This window comes from Protopterus annectens, chromosome 2.part2 (assembly GCF_019279795.1).
Source record: "Protopterus annectens isolate FY-2018-M chromosome 2.part2, PAN1.0, whole genome shotgun sequence".
Taxonomy (NCBI): domain Eukaryota; kingdom Metazoa; phylum Chordata; order Ceratodontiformes; family Protopteridae; genus Protopterus; species Protopterus annectens.
The window spans coordinates 429,210,203-429,231,358 of NC_056730.1; the positions used below are offsets into that span (position 1 = coordinate 429,210,203).

Below are 21,156 nucleotides of genomic sequence, written 5' to 3' on the forward strand. Positions count from 1 at the left end.
AAATTTAAGGATGAAGTATTTAGGCGGATATTTTGAAGTTAGAAACAAATCAAGCAGTACTTTTGAAAACAAAGAATTAGCTTGTCAAGGATGATGAAAAGAGGGGAGTCGCATGAATGGCTACTGCCTGACTACTACTAATGCTGGTCTCACCTCAGCTTCACTCTGTTGGAATACAATGCTCCTTTGCTTCTTCTCTCACCAGAAGAAAAATGTTAGCACCAATCCCAAGAAGAGAAAAAGGCCACAGCCTGTTTAGTGATCCACAGTCTTGTCCCAGATGATGCAAGGGTCTGTAGGCTTGTAGCCTTTCTCTGGTAGATGCCTCGAATAGCAACCAGACCAAACAGGTACATTAAGCATAAACACTCTCTCCAACCAGAAACAGTCAGGAATTAATTCACTCTGATTCTTTTCTCTCTAAGATCAGAATGTAAGCACAAATTCCAAGCTGTCACCTATAAAGCAGTTGTTGGGCTTTCTGGTGATCATAGGTTCATAGGTTTATACTAGGCTAACTGCCCTAGGGCATTTATAAGCCTAGCCCAAAGTTATGTGGCTTACGCCGCCCCTTATGTTAGAAATACTGTGCCCATTAGTTTGTTGTGCCTCTGTCCAGTAGTGACACAGAGATGATTCCCGGGGTAAACCTACGATCTCCCATCCACCGGTCAAGATTTCTCTTGAACAGAGCCAGCGAGGTGCTCTGCCTCACATGGACCAGGATTTTATTCCACAGCATGGGGAGTCTCTGGGTGATAAATCTATCCCTCCAGCATGTCCTATTTATATCCGTGCTAAGGTTTAAGTCTCTTGCTCTAGTGGTTTTGGTGGATTTGGATTTTTTGAGGTGGAGCATGTCTATTAATTCCGGGTTGGTCATGGCCTTGTATGTCAGGCACAGGTCACCTCTGAGCAGACGGTATGCAACTGAATAGAGTTGGAGTTTCTTCAGTCTGGCAGCATATGACAGGTTTTGGAGTCCCTTTATCCTTTTGGTGAGGAACTTTTGGGGTCTCTCCAATTGCTGCAGGTGTCGGGTGAGATACATCCCGAATGGGGCATTGTACTCGATCATTGGTCTGATAAGTGAAGAGTACAGGGGAACAATGACCTCACTTGATCTGGATGTGAATCCCTTCATGATCAGGTGGGCAATGTAGAAGGTCTTTCGAACCACTTTAGCAACGTGAGCGTCAAACGAGAGGCCACTGTCAACCTGGGTCCCCAGGTCCCTGATAACCTCTTCTGTGCTTAGTGGGTTGCCACCTATATAGTAGCTTGGGGTTACCTTGTTTTTCCCGAAGGGTATGACTATACACTTTATTGCGTTTAACTTCAGGCCATGGCTCTGGCACCAGCTATCAGTTTCCGTGAGACCCCTCTGAAGGATGTCTGTGTCCGATGTACTATCCACTATGGCAGTCTCTAATGTCCCTGTATGACTTCTCTCACCAGGACAAAACAGAAACATTAATCCCAAGATGACTACTGAGAGGCAGAATGTGGACTGTCCAGTAACTGGTGGTCTTGCAATAAATGCTTAAAGGTAAGCTAAAAAAATGGTTTATCTTAAACACTGTAGTGTACACTAAGTAGTTAAGATACGAAAGTAAGTAGGAAAACAATGGTCAGGGGTCATGAATAAACACAGAGGCCAATCTTTGCATCAACATTTTGGGGAAAAGGCCAGTCTTGCAGGCACTTCACCCTGATCTCCATACAGTCACAGAGTATGTCACTAGTATGGTACATCAACAAGCAAGGAGTAACCAGGTTTTAAGAGTTTCATTCTTAGTCCATTCAGTTCTACATCTTTTCCACCACCCCCCTATCAAAGTGTCATTTCCGTCCAAAGGGACTTGGTAGACTAATTTAAAGCCCTTCTGTCCTTCATTCATACGTCTTTTCCCAGTTTTGCTCTTTTGCTGTTGCCCCCTTCAGGTCCTTAACTGATAAGCAGCAAACTCAGTATGAAGGATAAAGGGCATTATGGGAGTTGTTTGAAGGAGCTTTAGGCTAGGAGCACTGGTGAGCTGGATGTGTCAGGTCTAATGAATAGGCACTATTTCCAATAGTCAAACTGGATGGACTAAAGATGAAAAGGAGCTAGCATTATAATAAGTACATTGTGTCGATTTAATGTAAATCACAGAACTAGACTTCCTAGAAAGTACCTTAAATCACATTGTCATCCCTCTCTTTGAGAGCCAGCTTTGAAAAAGCAGAGTTCATATAATTCGGAATTGGGCACTATGGAAATCAGCTTCCCCGCTGTGTAGTAGACTGCAGCTGTATCCATATTCTTCCACCAGGCAGGGCAGGGACTTTAGACCCATTCCTCATACATAAGGAAATGAGAATTCCTTTATGCCTGTCTTTCCTTTTTCCTGTAATGTCTTGTTTGTTTGTACCGTTCCACTAAAAGTCAATGTCAGCACCCTTTGGTTCTAAAGAGCTTGGGTTCTGGCTGTTCAGAATGCGATCTCCCCCAGAACAATTGTGGGACACATGCTGTGGTAGTGTGAATGGCTTTACCTTAAGAGGTGGATTCTGCAATACCCTTAATTCCACCATATCTCTTCATATGATTGTAGGGGCCCCCCTAAGATTGACAAGAAGCTCTCAAATACACTTGCCAAGCCAGGTGGAAGTGGTTCTTCATGTGAGTGACAAATATATCTACATTTTCTGTAAATGTCCCAGATTGTCTGGTCTGTTAAACTCACCTTTTTGAGATAGGTCTTAGTTATTCCACCTTCAGGGTGAATACTTGCCCTTGGTATCTCAGTGTATAGCAATCTGATGCGAGACAAAACCTTAAGACAGAGGTAGTAAGTAATTTTGGAAGGGACAGGGTCCTTCATTGCAGTCTTCTATCATAGTGAAGTATCTGTCATGTCTTGTTATTCAAAATGAATAGTTCTGTTAACATTGCATTTGTTTCCTGGAAGATGTACTTCTTTGCTGCCATTACTGTTACCCGATGGATGTTTTCTATTATAGGCTGGCATGTAATAAGCACAACTTTTGTTTCATAAAGACTGGACATATCTAAGAATGATTCTTCATTTTATGCCAGATGCAGTCTTTGTTAAATAATTCTTTGAGCTGTCTGTATGTTTGCCTTTCAGTTAACTTCCTTGGAGTTGTAAAGGGGTAATTCACTGACTACACCCTGGGTATGTACTGTCAGCTGTGGTTTTGCCTATTTTGTAATGAGTAGAAATATGGACCACTTGCCTCCTTTGAAGGGTAGTAGTAAGCGCATTCACCCCTCCCCCCCACACACACACCTTCACACCCTGTCCAAATAAATTGATAATTACATTGTCTTTCATCACCACAGCTGATCTGACCTATTGTTAACCACTGCAGTAAAATGACTTTCTACCAGGGTGATGACTGCCTCAAACGTTTTTATATTTTGAAATGTGTGCTTCTGCTCTGTGATCATTGATAAATGCATTTACTGATTGCTGTGATTTGAACTCCTGCTCTAGAAATAGAACTACCTTGGACTCTCCAGTGTTCCAGGGTACACTTCCATGTTCTCTTCTTTGAAGTTGTTTTTGGGATCCTGCTGAGGATTCTGCCCAAGTGTTCTGCCCATTGTAGAGGGCCTTTCCGAGCAAAATGTAGCAGTACTGTAATATTTAATCTGAGAGTGAGCTGTTTGCAGTAGCTGAATAAATTTGTTTGAGATGGTCCATATGCTTCATGAAGGAAACTGGTCTGTCATTACATCTCCACCAGGTTGATCATTTTAGTGCTGTAGCTAGTTTATTTAGCAAGTGTTATCCCTTGTTCAGATCTGGTTCTGTAACTAGGAATCCTGGAAAGGAATACACCTCCTTATTCCAGATACAGGGTCACCCCTCATGTGGTGTTGGGGTGGGCATTTGTGCTTCCTATGTTTGTGACCCTGTAATTTCATTGAAAGTGTCATAAGAGGATGGATATGGAGAATGTACCAAAGTTTTACACTTGACTGTAGAAGGCCTTGTCAAAGATCTGCTGAATATGTGAACACTCGTGTTGTTTTCCCCCTATACTGTCAGCTTCGTATTTAGAGGGCTGGTGGTTTCTGTTTTTTTTTCTACTGAGAATCTGTACTGTGCATTTCCACGTTTTCTTGTGATCTAGATGGTACTGCTCTGAGTTATAATTGAATTATCAGACCTGATCATCTTGACTAAGAGTCAAGATACCCATGCATTTTTGGTATCCCCAAAATCCATAAGAGTATAGAGGATCCACCTTTGAGACCACTAGTGGATAGCAGGGGGTCACCTACTTATTCCTGTGCAAAGGTTGTGGATGCTATTTTGCAAAAATACCTTGTACATGAGAGTCAGATATGTAAGGACTCTTGGTCCTTCTTAGAAAAGATAGGTTCATTGGATTTTAACGTGAGCCACAACTTCCTTACTATCGACGTGAAGGACCTGTACACTAGCATACCACACAAAATAGCACTAGAGTGGGTGGAACTTATGCTTGTTAAACACATTGCAACTGCTAGGGAAATTAATTTGGTTTCATCACTTATGGATTTAGTCCTCTCAAACAACTATTTTATGTTTTCCAACGATTTTTTCCTACAAAAGGTAGGGGTAGCTATGGGGTCCCCCTGTGGAGGTAGCATAGTGAATCTAGTGATGGCATATTGGGAGTCAGAGTATGTATTTAAGGATAACAAGTTCTCTGAAACATTCATTTTTTTACACCAGATTTTTGGATGACATATTTGTCCTCTTTAAGGGTAATGAAGGTGAAAGTGTACTTGTCTTGGATTATTTTAACAACACTACTGACTTCCTGCAATTCACATCCACATTTGATTGTAACACAATCGCTTATTTGGACATCAAGTTAAATAAGAATTATGTTTTGAATTCCTATACAGCTGGGATATATAGGAAAAATACATATTCTAACACTTTCTTACACTATACGAGCAGCCATCCATTTTACCAAAAGAAATTGGTCATTAAGGGGCAACTAGTAAGAGCTTCTAGAATGGTTAGCTTAGATGATGAATTTCGTGAGGAGTGTGACTTAATTAGGAATATGTTCCTCCACAGAGGGTACCTCGAATCCTTATTAATCAGTCTTATCCATGAAGTCATGAATAAAAGAAGTAACAATGTATACACACCACTACTCAGTCAAATCAACTATATTGCCCATAAGTCTAGGAGCTAGATCAGATGTTAATATTGATCTGAATGCTAGCATAGATATATCTATAGATAGAAGTCCTAGTCACACCAACATTTCTACTAACTTTATCACCACATTTAGTAGACATAGTAATCAATATCTAGCCATTCTAAGGAAGAATTGGGACGTATTTAAGATGTACCCCGACATTTATCAGAAAATAGGGGATGGTCCTAGGGTGACCTTTAGAAAAGGAAAGAATCTTAAATCACTTTTGGAAAAGCAGGACACAGCATTAGTAAGGAACCCAGGCATGTTTAAATGCCTTAACTGTAACTATTGTAAACATGTAGACGAAATTAATACCTTCCAAATTAATAACAAAATGTATAGACTAAAGGGTAGATACAACTGTAATTCCACTTTCGTCACATATTTAGCAAAATGTACATCCTGTGCAGCTTATTATGTCGGTAAAACTGAGAGAAGATTACGCGACAGGATGTATGAACACTTATACGCTATAAGAAAATTTAAATTTGATAATGCATTAGCAAAACATATTTCTAGTCACAAGGATCATTCTTTCAAGTTCCTCGTTATTGATCAAGTTAAAGTTGACAATAGAGGGGGGCTCAAGATCTCTCAAACTCGAGGAACTTGAGTTAACCTGGCAGGTCAGACTTAATGCATATAGTTCCCCAGGGTTAAATGATGCTTGTTCAATTAGCAGTATATTGAAACTTAATAGATTGAAGAGATGAAGAAATAGGAGCATATCAAATGACATATAAATGATAGTATTAAATTTAAACACAAAAATAAAGTCAATATATTATACATTAATATGCATTCTTTTATGTAATATTATGGTATATTAGGATTTGTGTGACAGTCCCTACGTAGAGAGCTGCTGTGTGTATGTCTCTTTCCATTTAGGTTTTCAATAAGGTTTTATTTATACATTTTTCATTAAATATGTTTTTAAATTGTATTTTAACATTTGGGTATTTTTGAATTATTTGTGAGTAACCTGTTGAAAGTTACTTTAAAGTTGGAGTGAAGAAATCGTTTCACTGTTCCTTTAATGTGTATCAATTAATTAATTACAATGTGTATATATACTAGGGTTGTAACAATGGTTCTTATTCTGAAGAAGTCAGCTGTTAAGAGCTGACGAAAAGCGCTTAAATAAACTCTTCTGACTGCAAACTTGCAACCGCCCGTTTTTTTTTTTGTTTGTTTTTATGTGAAGAGTAATTCATATTACTTCTGTAAGCGAGGTGTTGACTTGTTGTAGCTATTCATCTTTGCAAAATACTCTTGTCATCAACAGTGTTAAGCTGTGTATTCAAGCCTTGGTGCTTTCAGTCAGCATGCTTAGTCATCTGTCTTTAAAATCTAAATAGTTTGTCATGTTCTGCAGACATGAGTTGTATTTTGAAGGAATTTTAGAGGGCCTTGGATTCATTTTTTAAAATTTTTTTATACAGTCAAATTGAAAGCAGTTCTGTTATCAAGCAGCTCTGTGGACTTTTCATGCCAAGCTGCCTTAGTTCCAAGACTCAGAACTTATTAGAATTGTCACTTGTAAAACAAAGGTGTCTTACTACTTTGTCAGAATATGTTTTTCTACAACCCATGTCTGCACTCTTGATGCCTCGCAAGTCCCTACAGGTACTACAGCCATGCTTTTTCAAGTAAATCCTGCATCTGAAACCATTTAAACATGCTTTTTTCCTAGTTTGAAACTTTACACTGTATGGCATTTTTAAGAATTAAAATCAATTTTGTTTGAACTAGCTCCTTCTGTGAACTTAAAATTATCTTCTGATAATCTCAGCTACTTCACAATCAGCAGTGTACTTCTGTGTGCACGTTGGATGTCACAGTTACTTGATACTAAAAGGAAGACATAATTTGCAAACAACAGGGAAACTGTCCTGATATCTCAAAACTGGGTTCCTTATCGGAAGTGCAAAACCCTGGCAATCTGAGTAGATGACTTGAATTCCTGAAAGTGGCTTCACCTGTGTACCTGCAACATGTATATGTGTGAGGGGAGCTGCACCTCCCCTTAACTCAAAGGCTGTTGTGTATGTATATATGTGTATGTGTGTGTGTGTGTGTGTGTGTGTGTGTGTGTATATATATATATATATATATATATATATATATATATATATATATATATATATATATATATATATATATATATATTTTGTATTTAGTTTGCTTGTTTACCAGGATAGTACATTGTTCACAGTAGACCATTTTCACAACAGCCCAGGTGAAGAAATTCACAAAAAAATAAAACCAAAGAAAGTCGCTGACAAGTTTTACTTGGACTATACCTCCTCACACTGACACCATGAATCTTTGCAGAGAATGCCCATGTAACTTCCGTCCTGGCAGTGGGATGCTGATTTCTCCCTGCGAATGCCTTAAATGCCTGAGACACTACTCAAACCTGGGTTGCCTAGAATGCAGTCAGGGCTTTGTCCCTCTACACTGTGGTGCTAAGCTTGCTGTATGTTGGTTAATGGAGAATACTCAGAATACCGGAGCTTCACAGTACATATTCTCCAAACTGAACTTACGTTTTTTTTCTTTTCTAAGATTCTCAGTTTCCTAAAATGTTTAACATCCTCCCTCGTGAACTGGAGACACTATGCTTTGGCTGCACCTTCCTCTGTGAAGATCTCAAGCAAGATGAGAGGCATTACACAGCATTGAGAAGTCCTTTGCCTACCTTTAACATCTTCAGTTAAATGCTGAGAATGCAAACCGGTTTCTCACTGTTCAAATACAGAGACCGAATGGCACATAGCAGTGTTGCTTGGACCCCATATTGTCGTAGCTCCTTTCACAAGACAGTTTGAGGTAAACAGGTACTACTTCTGTAAATCTGCAAAGCACATTGTCAGTAATAGTGACAATTTTTCATTACCCCCACCGGTATCTGTGCAGAGACAAGAGTTGATCTATAATTTCATAGCAAGCATAGAATTTGTATAGTCTTTTCTGAATCAGAGGCTTAATTACTGGACATTATATCCTTCCATGTATCCTTGCAATCCTCTACCTGGGAATTTGAGGAGAATGTTCCATCTGTATTTGGAACACAGCCTCTTGTGATGTGTTTTGAAAATGTGGACCACAGCTCCTGTTTACTTGTCAAAGTTTCTACTTAACTTTAAAAATGTTTAATCATAATATGCCATTAGTGCATAGGATTTTCAGCTTTTCCAGCCAGGTCTCATCTAGTCTCACAGCTTTGGCCCAGTGGAACTATTAAACTTGCCCAGAAAATGCATCCAGTCCCATTATCCACTTCTGTCACTGCCTGAAGAAAGCATGTCCACCTTATTTGAGAATTACATAGTGTATTCCTCCAGATGAGCATGGGCAACATTCCACCTCTCTTAAGAGCTTCCAAATGATTTGTTAGAATGTCTTATAGGAAATGTAAAACTCATTCTCCATTGCTTCATGCAACTCCTATACTTTATTGCAGTGAAATAAAAATTAAATCTCCATGCTTATTGCTAAAAGAACAGAAAGTGGCATAGTTTAGCACTGTGTTAATTGGGTTTACGTGCTGGCTCTTGCAGGGGGTGGAGTGGACAGCTTGAGAGTCCTACTACCCTCATGTAGAGGAACCTTAAGCTGCTTGAAAAATTGGAATGATTGTGACTCATTGCAGGCAGCCCATTTCTTATGATGGCGCTACAGAAATCTCACCCAATTACATCTCCTTTAAAGATGAGCATGTCAAAGTTTTTTTACACAGATAGCTGAAATAATTGTGTTTTATTATCACATATAGGTATTTGCTTTAATCTTCATATTTTTGAATTTTGTCTCTGCAGTAAGAAACCAGCAAATGACCTGCTGTCACTGGATTCATTGTTTGGGCTGCCTCTTAATTCATCATCGTCATTCTCAACTTCAACAGGTACATGTTGCTTCATTATTTGTGTTAAGGCTGTTTGAATTGATATAGACTGCGCAAAAAGAAATGCAATAAAAGGAAACTGCTTGTATGCATTAAGTACAGTGGTCAGGGAAGACTAGACAGACGGAAAAGTTACACTGGAGTCCTGTGTCACCCATCTTCAGTTCTTTTATTCAGAATTGTGGAAATCTTCTGTGTAGACTGTACATTTTTTTTTCTTTTAGCTTTACCACTTCAGGGAGAGGAAAGTTTTTGCTTCCATTAACAGTGAAAGTAATTTTCAACTGTAGCATAAAGACTGTGCTTTTGATATACTAAGAAATTGTCTTAAAGGATCTAAGTTCACATAGACAAAGTTGTAGCTGCATCACAAGGTAATTTAGCTTTGTTATTATTATATATTTATTTAGGATTGTATTTGATATAATAATTTACAAGTTATAAATTATGGTTGTTTAATCATATTAGTTTAAAATATATACATAAGTATCACCATGACTGGTTAGTATTATTTATGTAGTTATAAGTTTTAAATTGTATTTATAATGTTGCATATATATCATATAAATGGTTATGTAAAGCAACATATAATTGTAATGTTTTAGGATATGTTTAAGTTTTTAAATGTAAATAAGTTATACACTGTATTGGTGTTTTGGAGCAGATTTTAATGTAAACCACCATTTTTTAAGTTAAATTTGGTATCCCTTTAAGGAATGAAATAATTAATAGAATGGACAAAGGGAATTGATATCAATTAACCAATTTAGAAGATTTAAAACAGTATAAAAATGTGGTGGAAAAACTGTTGTTTGTATTCTGATGAAGTTCGTAGGAACGAACGAAACCTAGGTAAATAAAGGACTTTTCAGGGTGGTACGTTGTGGTGGTGTTCCAGCAAGTTGTAGCAGTTTTGCCTAGCAGTGAAGGTTTGTCCTGTAACAGCTGTTATCATCTCCTCATTGGCGTTGCTTCCATCTCGCTGTCCAAGAGAGAAGTTTTTGTGTTCGTTTTGGTTACTGGTTTTCCATGGCTGGCGAGAGTGGGTCGGCGGATGTCGGGAATCTGTTGCAGCAGATACAGGAAACATTAAGAGAACATTCGGTTCTCATTCAACAAATACTTACAAAAGAGGCGGAGGGAGTAAATAACTCAGTGGATAGCTTGGGCTTACCCCTAACACAACCTACACCACCTATGAGAACAATGCTAGGTAATTCTGATAAACGTTGCCATATGTATGAAATCAAAGACATTGACTTTTTGAAAACTAACAAGTATAGTTTTCATGGTGCACATTCTCCACCACGTACAGAAGTGGATGTTACGGCTCATTCCAAATCAATGCACGAAATGTTAAAACTGTTTGAAACTAAATTGTTTAAGCTCAAAAGAACTCAGTTAGAGAATAGCTATTTGGCCCGTAATATAGAGTTGGGTATTGTTCCGAAAGGGCTACGCCTTTGGAGATATCCAAATGGCAGTGAACAGCAGGAAAACATGTTAAATGAACTTCATGCCTTTTTTGATACTTGCGGTATTCAACTTATGGAGATAATGGTCAAATATAATAAACTTAAAATTGAAGACTTGCTCAACCAATTAGAAGTCCTTAATAGAGATATTTCCAAAGATCTCTTATTTGACCAGTATTATGATCATTACTCGCATATCATTACCGATGTCACACACAGTTGTGACATCCTTTTTCAAAAGAAAAATCTGAAAATACAAAGAGATACCAACAGATATGCTCTAAAACAAGCATATCCCAAATCCCTTGTTAAAAACGACAAGCACCATGGCAACAGAACACAAGCGTGTACAGTGGAAGTTGCGGATGACGTCAATCCGCCTTACGAAGGTGAAGACGAGACCGAAGTTCAAAACGATCATGAAAACATAACTGCCGAGGGCGTCAGAAGATCTGATCGACTTAAAAATCAAATTGACTATTCCAACCAACAAGAATACCATCAAAAAGGAGCGAAACCTAAAAAGACTTTTTTGGGGAATTACACACAAGGTTGGAAGCGGAAGTAAAAGGTTATCAGAGGCCAGCACTTAGGAAATCGTGCAGCAGTAATTATTATGAACAAAATGATGTCACAGACTTTCATTATGTGAACAATATAACAGCAAATGTGAGTACGCTTAGCCACAATACATTGTGTAGTTATTCTAACAATGAAAGTATGGTCAATCATACATTATGTACTACAACACATTCCGTCAACAATGTTACTACTTGTGCATCTAGTTCTAGTTACAATGTTGCCATGAATGCATGTGAACTATGTTTACTATCTGTAGAAAAGAATCAAAAAGTTTTAAGGAATGCTGTAGATGATGAACTATTGAATCTGAGTATATATGAATATGATGATATGATGAATAATGATGAAAATAACAAAGATGGGGCTATGGAACAAAATATGACTGAGCAAATATGTGAATATGGATGGCGTAACATGGAACAACATAATGAAGTCAATTTTTTTATAGATTGCAATCCAGATAATTATATTCAATCCAATAAGGATTTGAATACACATGTCATGGTGGAAAATATTATAGCTGATGGTGAAAATGTTATTAATATTACTGAACATGATTTTTTAAGTAATCCAATTATAGTGACCAATGAGAATCAAGATTTTAGAGTGTTCAATTATTCTACGTTAACCATTAGTGGAAAGCATGTAAAATTGTTTTCAAAAGGGTTTAATTTTGTCCCTTGTAAAAAAGGAAGTCTAGTGGAATCAATACTAGACTTAAAATTATTTACACGAAAATTAAATTTAAAAGTATTTTTTCAGAACAAAATGGAAGGCCAAAATGAACAATGTAATAAGTTCACTAAACCTAGTCTATTTAATCCGCCCATGAATGAAGATATAGCTATGTTTGAAAAAATAAGTGAATATGATGTAAGAATGTTTCATAAAACATATAAAAATAAAATACATTCAAATATGACAAATGAAGAACAACTTCTTTTTGAAGAAATAAGTAATAATATGAATATAAGGATTATGAGGCCAGATAAAGGCAATGGTATGGTCATTATTGATAGTAATGATTATAGTACATATATGACTAATATGTTATTGGGTAATACCTATGTGGAAGTGAGTAAAAATCAAGTTAATATAGCCTTTAAGAGAATAGATATGTTATTGGATGATATGTTATATCAAGGTGAAATATCTGAGAAAGAACATGAATATTTATACAATGAATATCCAATAATAAGTGGTATCTTTGGTATTCCAAAGATACACAAAGGCCTCAATAATCTTCAGTTTCGACCCATCGTAGATGGGAAAAGAAGTAAAACATGTTATATAAGTCATTATTTAGACTATTTCTTTAAGGAGAGTATGACAAGATTCACGTATATCACTAAGGATTCATGGGATTTTTTAAGTAGACTTAAAGAAATTAAAATGGAAAGTGAATATATTTTTGTAACAATTGATGTCTGCAACCTTTTTACATGTATTCCAAATGATATTGGTTTAATATGGCTCGAAGAACAATTGTTTGAGACACATTTATACGAACAGGAAAAAATTAATACATTGATCAATCTGATGGAAATTGTTCTAAATAATAATTTTTTGTATTTTGAAGGGTGTTATTACCAGCAAACAAGTGGAATAGCAATGGGGGCACCATGTGCCCCCATGTATGCTAACTTAATCATGAGTTATTGGGAAAATAATTATTTGTTTCAATCAGAATACTATCAGTATATCAGGATGTACACCAGATATATTGATGATATTTTTATCATTTGGAATTATGATAGAAAAACGTTAGAGTCTTTTTTGGAATATATCAACACAACTGTTAGATTTTTAAAATTCACTTATCAGATTAGTAATGATGATATTACTTATTTAGATGTGAATATTGTATATAATAGAGAAACAAAAAGTTTGAAAACAAAAATTCACAGGAAATCCACATTTTCAAATGCGTATTTACATTTTAGTAGCTGGCACCCTGACCATCAGAAAAAAGCCATTGTTAAAGGGCAGATGGTCAGGGCTGCCAGAATGGTAAGTGATGAGCAGGATTTTCTAGATGAATTACAATACATAATAAAACTTTTTACAAATAGGGGTTATCCCAAACAGTTTTGTGAGAATATATACAATGAAGTGAAAGAAAAAAGGAAAAATGGTATATATACGTCAATACTAATATCTGGAATTTCAAATCAAATGAAAATTATAAGTACACCCAGTATTGGAAACAAATATAATAATGTTCCTTTATATATAACTACTTATAATGATTCGTATAAAAACATAGAATCAATAGTGAGAAAAAATTGGAATATGCTGGCAAATGAAAGAACTTGGAAACAATTTTTTCAGGGATCATTAAAATTTGTTTATAGAAAGAGTCCATCATTTAAAAATTTATTTGAACATAAAGGAAGGATGGACAAATGTATTAATAGGATCAAAGGAAATTTCAAATGTGGAAAATGTACTGTATGTAGTCATATAAAATGTACAGGTATGGAGATGATGATAAATGGTTGCAGAATCAATGTAAATGGGCATTATAATTGCTATACATTGAATGTTGTGTATTTGGCCTTATGTCAACAGTGTAAAGCCTTTTATGTAGGAAAAACTAATAGGCATTTTAGAGAACGAATAAAAGAACATCTTTTAGATATACAACATCGCAAAACTACAAATGCTTTAGCTAGGCATGTTATTGATAATGTACATCATAAATTTAATTTTTGTGTTATTAGTCAAATAAAATATGATCAGCAAGGGAAAATTATTAAATACCATTTAGATATGGAAGAGTTAAGATGGCAACTTCAGTTGAATTCATACAATCCTCCGGGGTTGAATGAATATTTAACGATTATGCTGCTATTAAGGATAAATAAAATAAATGGTACATAGTATATACATATGGGTTCATTGAGGTCACTAATTATTGAGACATATATATATATATATATATATATATATATATATATATATATATATATATATACATATTTGGTAGTAACATGTTTTATATGGGTACATGTAATATAATTACATATTATTGCATGTATTGTATTATATATGAATTATAATATGTGTATATATAATTCATAACATATTACATTAGTATAATACTGTTATTATTATATATTTATTTAGGATTGTATTTGATATAATAATTTACAAGTTATAAATTATGGTTGTTTAGTCATATTAGTTTAAAATATATACAGAAGTATCACCATGACTGGTTAGTATTATTTATGTAGTTATAAGTTTTAAATTGTATTTATAATGTTGCATATATATCATATAAATGGTTATGTAAAGCAACATATAATTGTAATGTTTTAGGATATGTTTAAGTTTTTAAATGTAAATAAGTTATACAATGTATTGGTGTTTTGGAGCAGATTTTAATGTAAACCACCATTTTATAAGTTAAATTTGGTATCCCTTTAAGGAATGAAATAATTAATAGAATGGACAAAGGGAATTGATATCAATTAACCAATTTAGAAGATTTAAAACAGTATAAAAATGTGGTGGAAAAACTGTTGTTTGTATTCTGATGAAGTTCGTAGGAACGAACGAAACCTAGGTAAATAAAGGACTTTTCAGTGTGGTACGTTGTGGTGGTGTTCCAGCAAGTTGTAGCAGTTTTGCCTAGCAGTGAAGGTTTGTCGTGTAACAGCTGTTATCATCTCCTCATTGGCGTTGCTTCCATCTCGCTGTCCAAGAGAGTAATTTAGCTTTTTGTTCTATTCTTGCATCTTATGTAGAAATGTAGAAGTTGTTGTTTAAGTAGATGTGCATAAAATAAAAGGATTTTGTGTGGGTTGCCGATCATAACCTGCTTATTATGTGTTCGATACATGGATGCCAAGATATTCTTAAGGCGTGCATTTTGGCATCCATGTTGAGAGCGCACGTTAAAGGGTTGTGATCGAAGACTCAATCATAATTCTTCATAGTGTATGGAGTTGTATCTGCCCCGTGTACTACTATATACAGAAAAAAAAGCGCCAACTCTTTTGCTGGCTGTCAGAGCTGTCAAACAGTTGGCGAGAGCTGTCAGAAAGAGAGTGTAACAGAATCTCTTATGTTATACAAAGTCAGGGACGCATTACAGACACAGCAGGCAGAAACAAATGTTTTTTATTCTGCCTCTGTCATTTGCTGGTCAGTACTGGAAGATTTACTGCCTAGTGCGATACCTGATCTTAACAAACGAAGCAAGGGGTGCTTAACTTTTAATATCAAGTTTTATGCTACAGAAGCACTTAACTAATTTGTCTTTTTCTGGATATCAGAGCGTAATCGCCTTGCTGTATGCACTACAAGTTTATAAGTAAACTTTCAAAAGGTACTGCGAGTTCTTTTGGGGAAAGGTCAAGATGCCCTTTAATCACATTAAGTTGAAATGATTTTTCCCTTTCATTTATGCTCCCGTAGTTCTGTGCCTTGTGTATTCATTCTTTAATCGGCTAGCCTGCTGGATCAGAATCCACTGCATTAAATAATATTCCCCACGAGATCATTCATTAACCATCTGAGATGCCCTTCATTATCCATATTGAAAATTAGTGGTGTCCTTGTAATCTGGACAGTAGCAAATGAAAACTACAGCTGGCCATGTAGACATCTAATTAGCATAAAATGAACATGGTACCACTCAGAAATATAAGTTTAATTAAACCACAATACAGAACTATGAAACTGTGAAAACATTAAAAACAAAACAAAAAAAAACGCAGATGTCCACTAGTCTCGGGTATGATTTTTACTGAAAAAATGAGCTCTTTCATCCACTTGTTTACTGTAGACTTCTTGGCTCCCTATCACCAACTTTTACATTATAAAGACAACTCTGCCATCTTGTGGTTGATGCGCTACATTACATAGGTTTATAGGTGTGTACTAGGTTAATGACCCTGGAGCCTTTACAAGCCTAGCCCATAGAAGTTTATAGGTTGGTACTAGGCTATCGGCCCTAGGACCTATACAAGCCTAGTCATAACAATTCCCTGGATATTGCTTCCCACAATATTTACTTCCCTTGACCCCTGTCTAGCAGGGCGACTGACGTGATCCCTGGGGTGAATTTCCTATTTCCCATCCAATCGTCAAGGTACCTTTTGAAGAGGGCCAAGGAGGTGCTCTGTGTGATATGTATGGGCAGTCTATTCCAGTGTATGGGGAGTCTTTGGGTCAGGAACCTATCCGTCCAGCATGTTTTGTTCATTGTGATGACAAGGTTTAGATCCCTGGAGTGTGTGGCTCTGAGGGATTGGGATTTCTTTAAGTGGAGCATGTCCAACAGCTCAGGGTTTGACATGGCCTTGTATGTTAAGCAGAGATCGTCTCTGAGTAGACAATATGCCACAGAGTATAGCTGGAGTTTTTTTAGATGGTCAGCATAGGGCATCTGCTTTAGGCCTATGATTCTGTTAGTGAGGTATTCCTGCGGCCTTTCCAGCTGTTGCAGATGTCTTGTGAGGTACATACCAAATGGGGCATTGTACTTTGTAATAGGTCTAATGATGGATGAGTACAGTGGGACAATGACTTCCATTTCTTCTGGATGAAAAGCCCTTAGTGATGAGGTGTGCCACTTAGAAGGATTTCCTGACTGTTGTGATGTGGTGATGTGGTTATCGAAGGTGAGACCACTGTCCACCTGTGTCCCTAGGTCTCTCATCACACTTTGGGTGTTTAGTGTATTGCCACCTATGTAGTAATTCATGGGTGCACATTTTTTCCCAAAGGGGATAACTATACATTTCTTGGCATTAAGCCTGAGCCCATGGCTCTGGCACCAAGCATCTGTTTTTGTAAGGCCCTTTTGTAGAATATCCACATCATTTGGGGATTTAGTAATGGCTTCAAGTTTGCAGTCATCTGCGAACTTTGTTAGCCAGAGTCCTTTAGTGTTGGCCTGTACTTCAGAGAAGTAGATACCAAACAAGAGCGGTCCCAGGACTGAACTCTGAAGTACTCCACTTGTCTCTGGAGCTGGATTTGGAGTCGGCTACTTTTTCAGACTGGGTTCTGTCAGTAAGCCAGTTGGCAACCCATCAAGTGACGTAGGGATTTATGCCGAGCTTAGTAAGTTTATCTATGATTCCAGAGTGAGGGATGGTGTCAAAGGTCTTGGCGAGGTCCAGATAGGCTGTGTGGACCGCCTTACCCTCGTCCACATCTCTGGAGACTTATTCAGACAAGTCAGTCAGGTTCAGGAGACTAGATCGGCTCTTCACAAACCCAAACTGAGTGGGGTTAAGTGTTTAAAGGTTGCCAGTGTCTTTGTTTATAAGTTCCATGATAATGCGTTCCATGCCCTTGCAGATCAGGCTCTTTAGACTGATGGGGCGGTAGTTCCCGGGATCCAAGGTGGATCCCCCCCCCCCCCTTGTGGAGTGGGATAATTGTAGCTGTGTACCACTCAGTGGGCACGAAGCCTAAGGTGAGGCTATGATTAAACATGACACTTAGGTGAGGTGCCAGTTCATTTTGTAGTTCCTGTAGTACACAGCCCGGGATGTCATCTGGTCCCATGGATGCTCTATTCTTAGCTTTGGAGTGTGCAGTTACTAACTGTGTGACCGTGATTACCTGAATTTGGTAATCTTTTGGTATTGAGATAGGCCCTTTAGGAGGTGAGAGGGGGGTGAAGTTGGCACTAAATCGATCTGCCAGGATATTGGCAATATCCTTGGGATCAATATATTTAATGCCATTCTGTTGTAGTTCAGAGCAGATCTGAGCATTGCCATTTAGATTCTTGACATAACTATAGAATGCCTTGTGGTTGTCTTTGGAATCTTGGGCAATTTTATTTTCGTAACTAGCTTTGAAGGATTTTATGAGGGATCTCATCTTCTTACTGAGGCTGGTAAGACTGTTTTTTGCATCCTGGGATTTTCCTCTTTTCTGCAACAGTTTCTTTCTTCTGTTGTATATTTTATTTATGGCAGGGGACTACCAGATTGGCTTCCTTTTTTTGGAGGAGAGTGTCTTGGTTCTATTTGGGATGGCACGAGTCATGCACGAGTGGATGTACACATACAGTGCCTTAGTGTAGGATTCAGCAGTCGAATGGGTGTCATGAAGTTTGTCACTTCTGACATGAGTAGCATGGACTTGGCTTTGGAGATGTTTTTTTACGAGGGTTTCCTTACTGGGGAGTAGGGGTGGGATGTGGATGTCAAGGGTGATTTGCTTATGGTCTGACCTGACCAATGAGGGGGTGACCACTGGTGTGGAGCATCTGTCACCCATGTTGGTAATGACCAGGTCTAGGATATTGGAGCCCCTGGTGGGACAATGGATCAGTTGATCCAGGGCATTGGAATTTATGAATTCCAAGAACCATTGGGAAAGGGTGTTGGTACCTGAGTAGTTTTCTCAGTTAATGGCAGGGTAGTTGAAGTCACTCAGTATTAGGGTGTTTGGTTGTATCTTAATATTTTCCAGTATGCTTAGAAAGGTGTAGTGAGAATCTTGGGGCATGGTGAGGGATCTGTAGCAAGCTACAATTTGGATTGCAGTCTGATCTAGTGTTAGTTGCACCTGGAGAATTTCAGATGCATTGTGTTAGGCAGCTAGCTTGGAGGTGTGAATATTCTTGGTGAATATGGACACTCCTCCACCTTTAGTGTTTCGGTCTTGGTTTGGTGGCTGAAAAGTGTGGTTAGAGTTGTAGCCTAGTATTGCAGGGGTGCTGTCTGGAGCCTTGAACCAGATCTCTGCTACTGCACAGATATCGATGTTGTCCATTTTTAGAAGTGCCTCGAGAGAGTGCATTTTGAGGTTTAGATTTCTAGCATTACCTTCAGATTTTGCATGCTTGTATCTGTTACGGTGGTGGTTTTGTCCTTTGAACCTTGCCTAGAAAAGGCACTATAGGGGTGGTAAGAGCTTTAGCCAGTAACCTGAATCCCAGGAGTGACAGGTGCAGACCATCTCTGGAAAAACATTGTGGTTTGTCGATCATGTCGTCCCGGACAGACAGATGCTGGATCCCCTTTGAACGACACCAGAAGCTTAGCCAATTGTTGAAGTCAATAATTTTGTCCTTATACTGTGGTACCATTCTGGGCGAAGGCAGGATGCTACTCAGGTCTAGGGTCATACCTGCCTGGGCCACATGATCCGAGAGCTCTTCCGTGTCTCTCTTCATGTAGTCCAGGGAAGTACGTCTCTTGTCATTCACTCCAGCATGGACAATGACAGAGTCATATTTGTACTTGTTGTGGCGTGACTTGAGTGCATGCGTTATGTGGCAGATCCTGGCACCCGACAGGCAGCTGACTGTAATTTTCTCCTTGTTCAGCCTGGTGAGTGGGACATCAGTGTGCCTGACTATAGAGTCACCTATGACTAAAGTGTTGGGTACATTGTCTTGCCTTAGGGGCTGTTGTTGGGTGGCGCACTGGTGTTTTGAGCTATGTGTCACCTGGTTGTGACTGGTGTTTGTTTGCGTTTCAGATTCAGAGGTCCTTGTTGCTTGGGCAGGTTAATGTTAAGGGATTTCGCATGTGTGGGTTTAATGTTGTTATGTGTGGGTGTTGATAGTGTCGGTTTTGAAGGGCTATGTGTTCTTGAGGTGTAGTGCAGGTGTTAATCTTCTCCTCTTGATTGTCTAGCACAATCTTGGCTGGAGAGAGCTTTGCTTCCAGTTTGGCTATGTAAGTGCATCTCTCACAGGTTGTAATGTTGGGTGGTAGGATGAGAGGGTTGTCTGTGTATATGAGGCAGTTGCTGCATTGCCCCAGTATGCCCAGATTCACCCGGTGAACAGGAGAAATCACCGGAAGCTGACCCTTGGACATGCCTGTTTAGGTGCTTTTTTGTAAAGTATAAGAGCTGTTTACCCTTACCTTTGCAAGGTGCTTTGCAGTTATAGGCTGTTTAGTGCCTACGATTAATTTCTCCTTATTAACAAGGAGAGTTGAGTGCTTGTGTCAGTTTAAGGTTTCCTAGTGCTTTCCAGCAGGTTTAAAAGCAAGTGTTAGTCACAGGGGTTCAGATTTTAGTGCTACTACTGAGAAACCAGCTAGTTCTAAGGGAAATTTTGAAGAGCAGACTTTCTGGCACCTGGAATAGTTTAACCGTAGCCCCATGGTGCTGCACGATGTGAAAAATGTGCACACACACACATTTTTAATCCAGAAAGTTGAAAGGGATAGAAATCAGCCCAAAAAGGCTAATAAAATTACAATTTCAGAGCTGGAAACCACTCCTCTAGTGTTAGATAGGCAGTACAATGCTCACCACTCCCACTGGTAAGCAGTAGGGCTTTCCTCTGCCACAGCAAGTTCTGGATAGCTCTGAACGCAGAAAATAAAGTCCTAAAACCAGCAAAGCCTGGGATCTGGACTATACTAGTTGGAAATGCGGGAAACGAGCAAACAAGATAGAATTTTTTTTTTTGTTAAAACAGGCTAAACAATGTAATAATACAGTAAATAAACACAGAAACGGCTAACGCACTTGAGTGTATAGCCCTAAATAGTAAATGCAATTAAAACTCTACAAAATTAGCAATTTAAAACTTTTTAAATGAAGCAGAGCAAGTGCACAACTGAAAAATTATTTAATAGGCAGTAATACAGTAGAATAAGTAGCTATTCTACATATACAGAGAAGTCTATTCATACAGAAAGGCAGCTAAAACACACTAAAACAATTAATATGCAGAGCAGCCTACAGCACTTGAGTTGTTGCAATGTTAAGGCAAATATAGTTTTAAGAAATGCACTAAAATATACTCTATATTTCCAAAATGTTTGAGAAGCACAGTCAGAACACAAGAAGATTCAGGCAATTTTATTTTTGTATTGTGCTGGCCGACATCAGTTCCCAGTGCATCTATCAAGTAGAGCCACTGGAATGATCCCCGGGGTGAACTTTGTGTTTCCCATCCATTCATCAAGATTTGTCTTGAAGAGGGCCTGTGAGGTGCTGTGCTTGACATGTGTGGGAAGTCTATTTCAGAGCATG

General features: G+C 38.0%; 1 protein-coding gene across 2 annotated transcripts in view; it reads left to right on the forward strand.

Moving 5' to 3' along the window:
• FCHO2 (FCH and mu domain containing endocytic adaptor 2) overlaps window positions 1-21,156 on the forward strand; it is a 4,043,518-nt gene that overhangs the window by 2,048,695 nt on the left and 1,973,667 nt on the right. For both annotated transcript variants that reach the window (XM_044063938.1, XM_044063939.1), the window contains exon 17: window positions 9,039-9,124. In XM_044063938.1, the coding sequence (XP_043919873.1) occupies window positions 9,039-9,124 (86 nt within the window). The remainder of the gene's footprint in view (window positions 1-9,038; window positions 9,125-21,156) is intronic.